Here is a 7,112-nt window from a genome sequence, read left to right as displayed (position 1 = left end):
TATTGGAAAGTCAGTCATATGCGATGACATTTTGGGCCACCAGGGATCCCCTTAATCTCCGTGTATGTTTGGACGGGTGATGTTTCATAGTGTTGTTCTGGTCTGAATTCAATGATTTATGTGTCATCTTTTTGGCCTAATATGGTCATGTAATAGGTTATAGTACAGTATAATAATAACAGTTCATGTCAATGAAGTTTTGTTGAAAAAAAATGCTAATATTAAAAAAACAGACATTGTTTGAAGTTAAGTCACACTATTATTCATTACTTGAGTATTTTTTTCAACGAATACTTTTTTTTTTACGCGTACTTGAGTAAATTTTTGGATGACTACTTTTACATTTGTAATGTTATTTAAAAGTAACGCTACTCTTACTTGGGTAAAATCTTTAGCTACGCTACCCACCTCTGGCGATGTGTCAAGATAGAAAAGGAAACACAAAAGAACACAACATTTTATGGGTCATTCAATTTTATTACACTATCAATTAGCTTGGATTGATTGCTTGCAGTTACAATTACACAACAGAGAAAACACCTTTTCTTATCAAATTAAAATATCTACTTCTTCTTGCTGCATGGCTTTGGTTAAAGGATCATATGAGTTGAGAAAAAGGATTTCCTCTCAGTAGTAATATAGAACCGATGTGTGCGCAAGCCAGGGATGGGCATAACAATTGATACTTAGTATTCAATTGATTGATGATTTGTCACAACTTGGAGCTAGTGAGGCAAAATAGAGTGCACTATTTGCTCCCACCAGCAGAAGCACTTTCGATTCAGTCTCAAAAAGACCCACACCAGTCATGGCAATTAAGCTATATCTGAGGAGATGTCAGCTATGACACAACCAAGAAAATTCCTATTAAAATAACATTGCCAAATAACAAATATTTCATTGATTAATTGAGGAAATGTCTTAAAATAGCCATTCCTAGGCAGACACGGCAATTTGATGGCTTGTGCTTAGTGCCGCATTGTTGCTGTCAATTAGGCTGCAAACACCTGACTCACATTTATCTTAAACACATCATTGCTTTAATATACAAGCTCCTAAAATGACACGTGAAAAGCATGACCCTTGAACCAACTGATTATTATGTCCAGTATAAATAAAAAATACAATATAATTACATCTAAAACACAGCATTGTAAAAGGCAATAACGCAGCAATTAAAATCTCAGACAATTTTAATATTTCACAGGGAGAGAACTGAACAGAGGACACATGTATAGATGTGATTGGGGTAACTACGGTATTACATACCTTACTACGTCTGCTAAATGCTGGTAGGGAACCCTCGGTGGTGGTTTTTGCAATCGAAATAAAAACAGGCAAGCTTATTCTCATCTATGGTTTCAGTAGTATCATTAAACTGTGGACATTCACTAACATAGCTGTACAAATTATACAAAGGCTGTGACCCATCGTAACACAACCAGCCTCGTGAAACACACCATCACAATGCTGTTATGTGTTCTTTTAAATTTTTTTTTTTTTTTGCATTATCTGCACGTCCTGCAACGTGACCCTTTTAAGTGGCTTCCTAAATTGACACGCACACGACTAACAGGAGGAAAGAGAGGGATCAAAGCTTCGATAGAGTGCTAATAATCCGCATTAGGATGTCAAGACAAGTAGCTTAATGACATACTATCACTACTTACATTAACTACGTGTGCTGTGTTTTTAGGCTTGAATACACACACACTGACACAATATACTGCACTCTGTATTTTACACCTTCCGCTTTTTGATTCCTCAGCCTTGACACTCACCTGACAAATAATGAGCAGGCTGCTACAAAGTGATGACGAGAGTGTCAATGCATGTCGCGTGGCCTAACGTCACTACTCTGGAAATGGCAGCAGGCGAAATAAAGTCAGTAACTAAGAGAATGGAATCTCAACAACTACCTTAAATACATTCAGAAAGAAGTTACTGTGTCGTCTTGTGCTGGTTTTTTACAACAGTCCGTTTTCAATCAGCCATGTAAGGAAAATGCTTCTCCTTCTCATTTACAGCACAACGCACTACGTTGATGTATCATTCCGTTACACCAATGAGTCAGAAACGTCTACTAGGACGTTTAACTACATGGTGGATACACTTAAGCCCTGAATGAATCATACATTTGACAACGTGAACAGATAATCTTCTGGTTGGAAAAAATGACACAAGAAAGTGGAGGAGTGATTAAAGTTGTGTCGAGAGATTAATAAGAATTTTGTTCAAAATGATTCCAAATTTTCCGCAATACAGACATACATATCTAATCCTTACCCACCCCATTCTATTCCACTTTTTGTCATTCAAGTAGCCATTCACACAATATTCAACCCTAACCCCCTAAGTCCAGTGTTCAGTATAACTTTTGAAAAGTTGGACAAGTTCTGAATTATTTTAGTGTTGTTATTGGAGGACGCTTTCATAAAAATGCTAAAAAATAACATTTAAAAATATCTGACACAACTGTTCCATGTCAAATTCTGCTATCCTGTAGTGTCATTTCCATGCAGAAGATGTTTTGCAAATAACTCACAATCCGAATTGGGTATAAATCATTTGGGGCCTAAGTGTACAACCTGTGTTATTTACAGTGTCCGTTTGAAACGGCGACTTTTTAGGAAGCAGTGACGGCAACAACACAAATAGTTACAGCAGCTTCATACACCGAGTTCTCATGCTTTCATTAAATCTATATTCTATTTTACACTTATTTAGGTAGCAGTACAAATAAACTTAATGAAGCTAAACTGAATACTTTACTGTATATTTGCCAATTTATTAAAAAAAAAAAAAAAAAAAGCTGATGGCTAATACTCCAAAGTAAATTTAAATGATATTGATTCGACCTCATTGGAGATGATTAAGTACAATTTAGTTTAATTGGTCATTTGATGCTAAATGAGGATAACCAGGCTTCCTATCACACTCATCTACACAGTTACACTATATCTACAGTATGTGAAACGATATGTAGTTGACTATGGAAAAATAAATTTTTTAAAAGCGCGATGCACCATTCAGTTTATGGTGTGTCAGTAGGTCAAGTCATGCCACTCTGATGGTTGTTTCAATGGGAATTTTTTTGACAGTACGCAGCAGGATCTAATCCAATGGAGATTACAGCAGGTGAGGTGTTCTATTTCACTATTCACATTTCGGTAAAGATGACTGATGTCGTTGGTCATTTACAATAGGTATGGACTAAAGACTGAGCTTATCCAGGAAATTGATGCGATCTCGGTGTTGTCAATCCATTACAGGCGGTGTGGTTGGTGCATCACCGTGACGATGGGACAAAACCAGCGGCCGACTTGCTACAAACTCAGTTCATTTGCTCAAAGAATTTGTAAGTGGGGTTTTCGTAGCCGTGGTTCTGCATTTTGGTGAGCTGTCGTTCCTCTGGGGTCAGCATAGGGTCCACCTGATTGGGACAAACATGAGCTCAATAATCACAAACTACTGTAATTTTCAGACTATAAGCCACCACCCACCAAATTTGACACGAAAACGGCATTATTTCATAGATAAACCGCACTGGACTAGAAGGCGCAGCTGTCCTCACTGTATTATGAGATATTTACACCGACAGATATAAACCTGTAACACTTTATTTGACAGCGGCATCATAAGACTGTCATAGGACCAAATGAAACACCGTGAAACTTTGAACCAATTGGCTGCAAAGCTTCATTGCTTCAAGAAGCTTCATTTGGCCATCATTGCTACCTTGGGGGAGCCAGTCAACCTCTGCTGCCACCTGCTGCTAACACTGTTGTCGTCCAACGTGCCTCCTAGCATGCATTGCGGTGTTACAGATAAAATCCATGTTCTGTGCTAATTATTTCTTCAGTTAATGTTAGAGTTGCTTCATTAATTACTAGTTTTGGTATTTCGTAACACTTTGAGAGGTGTTTTATGACAATCATTATGACATGACACTGTCATGAGGATTAATGCATGCTTATGACCAATGTCATTTAGTGTCACGCAAGAAATTATCTCACTTTTGAATGGATGTTAAAGATCCAAACTGGACATAAATGGAGTTAATGACATCATTTGCCGGATGACCTTTAATGACATATGTCATAAGCATTCTGTAATACCCATGATAGTGTCATGTTATAATTATGACTGTGTTATGACAGTCTTATGACGCTGCTGTCAAATAAAGTGTTACCAATTAACCTAAATGAATCAACAAATAAGCTGCACTGGACTATTAGCCACAGGATTAAAAATGAGGGAAAAAAGTAGCGGCTTATTGTCCGAAAATTAAGGTAGTCAAGCCACTTTACTAGAGAGGAACACAAAGGATGTTCCGGTCACGTGATCGGAAATCAGATCCGATCCCGTCATTTTCAATGGATTGGAATCAGGTAAAAAATACCAGTTTTTTTTTTTAAGTTTTTTTTTTTTTTTTTTTTTTAATTGTTTAGTATTAACTAACTCATTGCCTGCCATTGACGGCGATAGATGTCCAATCTACTTTAACTGGTAGCTGCCAGATAGATCTTTCATGCAAACATCGAGCACAGCAAAAGATCAACTGCTTTTCTAGTTGCCTATTTGGCTGCCCTGCTGTCCTACCTCGACGATGCCGTGGCTAATAGTGCCGTAAGGCTTCCTGCGCACCAGCAACAGACTGATGACCATCACCATGGCGATGGCCACAGCTACCACCAGCAAGCCCACCATGGCACCGCGGTTAAATGTCTCCAAGGCATCAGGTTGCTGTGGAAATGATGGATGAAAAGAGACAATGACCATTTTATATAATTTTCTTGAACATTGATCATGGCACTGTGCAATTCTTACCAGTTCATCTCTCTCAATTTCATCATGCTTGTACACAACCTGTTTGAGCTCCACAGAGGTGTTGATCTAAAAAAAAAACAGAATACGTCAGAACATCACACAGCTTGCATGGTCAAAAAAAAAAAAAAAAAAAAAGTATAAGTATGTATATATATATATATATATATATATATATATATATATATATATATATATATATTTATATATATATATATATTAGAGTGGACATATTAAAAATTTTCACTTTTAAGTTGCTTGTGCTGTATACAGCAGATAGTTTGATTTCTGGAGTGCTGACTTTACCCATCAAGTGAAAATCTGCCTATTTTTGAAAAAGTGTGGGTGAACTACACTACTGTATAATTCTGCCTCAATGTAATGAATGACTCTTCCACCAAGATATAATATCAGGAGTATTATGTTAATTTTTTTCCGGAATTTTTTCCCCTTAAATAATTGTTAATTTGATTGATTGACAACTAAGAAATAAAACATTTATATGACAATGATTAACTATTCATATACATTCAAAAATGATGTGGAATTATTTATTTTAGGGCTGTCAAACGATTAAAAATTTTAATCGAGTTAATTACAGCTTAAAAATTAATTAATCGTAATTAATCGCAATTCAAACCATCTATAAAATATGCTATATTTTTCTGTAAATTATTGTTGGAATGGAAAGATAAGACACAAGACGGATATATACATTCAACATACGGTATATAAGGACTGTATTTGTTTATTATAACAATAAATCAACAAGATGGCATTAACTTTATTAACATTCTTTCTGTGAAAGGGATCCACGGATAGAAAGACTTGTAATTCTTAAAAGAAAAATGTTAGTACAAGTTATATAAATTTTATATTAAAACCCCTCTTAATGTTTTCGTTTTAATAAAATTTGTAAAATTTTCAATCAAAAAATAAACTAGTAGCCCGCCATTGTTGATGTCAATAATTACTTACACAATGCTCATGGGTGCTGAAGCCTATAAAATCAGTCGCACCCAAGCGCTAGCAGAGGGTGGCAAAACTCCATAAAACACAACAAGTGAGCATTTCACTGTACTGTCATTTAAATCTGTCTGAGCGGCGTTAATTGCGTCAAATATTTTAACGTGATTACTTGAAAAAAATAAATTAATGCCCGTTAACGCGATAATTTTGACAGCCGTAATTTATTTAATTGTTTTTAGCGTTAAATTGAATCCTGATCTAATTCTAAATGAATAATACATTCATCATTACTTCAAGAAAAAAAAATCTATGGGTATTTGGCTTCCTATGCATAAACAAATGCCAAGTTTTTTTTATACAAACTTTAAAAAAAAAAAAAAAATGCACAATACAATATGTCTTTCACGATAAGTTGAGTTTTGACTCATAAAAGAAAAAAAAAATCATACCTTTTCCTCATATTCATAGGTAGGAGTCTTCTCAGATGTGGCATAGTCGTATTCATCTCCTACAGACACAAATCACCATAACATGGAGGTAAACAAAGCTGTAAATAAGTACTAATTTGCAACGTGTCAAGAAGTAAGTGACCGTGATTTCATCTCGTTTACCCAAAAATATCATTCAGATATTAATTCAGACTAAAAGACAGATATGAAATCATTGGTCACCTTTTTTATTCGTCTGCAGGTCTGTAGAGACAAGGATGAAAGAAAATATAAGAAAACAAAAACAGAAAGTGACACCTGTACCATGATGCAGATATCCAGTAGTACATACCAACGCGGGGAGGGTAGGGCCTATTCTGAAATTCTCTCTCCTCTTCTTCCTCATCATCCTTCTCTTCGTCACAGTCAGCTGGCAAAAGCTCCTCAGTTGTATGCGTCTCAGAAAACGATGTGGTCATGAGCTCGCTGATATCTCCCCGCTCTGCCCGCACAAGCTCTTCTACAGGGAACAAATATTAAACTGATTTTAAACACATCTTGTAGGGTTTTTACAAACGAGGTGTGAAATTGTGTCATACGGATATCATCATGGAGCTCCTCAGCCAAAATAGGATCCTTGTAGAGCAGCGCCAGACTCTGGTTCATCCTCTCCTCAATAACATGCAGATGTGTATACACCTGAAAAAAAAGAGGAATTTGTAAGTCTAGCTGCAAGTCTAAAATGTACACAGAATACAGTGTAAACTCAAAGGTCAAAGACCCCAAAAGTGGACCAATTTAAATTTCAAACAAATGCCATCAATTCATCTATGTTCTACGGAGCCCCTAAAGGAACATTGACAGAAATTAACTTAATTTAAACCACCT

The 7,112-nt window shown here is 36.0% G+C and overlaps 1 protein-coding gene across 1 annotated transcript in view; it reads right to left on the bottom strand.

Moving 5' to 3' along the window:
- Positions 1-456: 456 nt before the first annotated feature.
- The window catches only part of aplp1 (amyloid beta (A4) precursor-like protein 1), a 77,819-nt gene continuing 71,163 nt past the window's right edge, over positions 457-7,112 (bottom strand). Inside the window, exons 11-17 of the mRNA XM_057833699.1 lie at positions 6,824-6,923; positions 6,577-6,744; positions 6,468-6,488; positions 6,246-6,304; positions 4,831-4,896; positions 4,603-4,746; positions 457-3,433 (exon numbers count right to left, since the gene is read on the bottom strand). Coding sequence (XP_057689682.1) covers positions 3,335-3,433; positions 4,603-4,746; positions 4,831-4,896; positions 6,246-6,304; positions 6,468-6,488; positions 6,577-6,744; positions 6,824-6,923 — 657 coding nt within the window. The 3' untranslated portion in view covers positions 457-3,334. The remainder of the gene's footprint in view (positions 3,434-4,602; positions 4,747-4,830; positions 4,897-6,245; positions 6,305-6,467; positions 6,489-6,576; positions 6,745-6,823; positions 6,924-7,112) is intronic.

This window comes from Corythoichthys intestinalis, chromosome 4 (genome assembly GCF_030265065.1).
Source record: "Corythoichthys intestinalis isolate RoL2023-P3 chromosome 4, ASM3026506v1, whole genome shotgun sequence".
In the NCBI taxonomy this organism is placed as follows: Eukaryota; Metazoa; Chordata; class Actinopteri; order Syngnathiformes; family Syngnathidae; genus Corythoichthys; species Corythoichthys intestinalis.
This window is presented reverse-complemented; position numbering and strand designations above follow the sequence as displayed.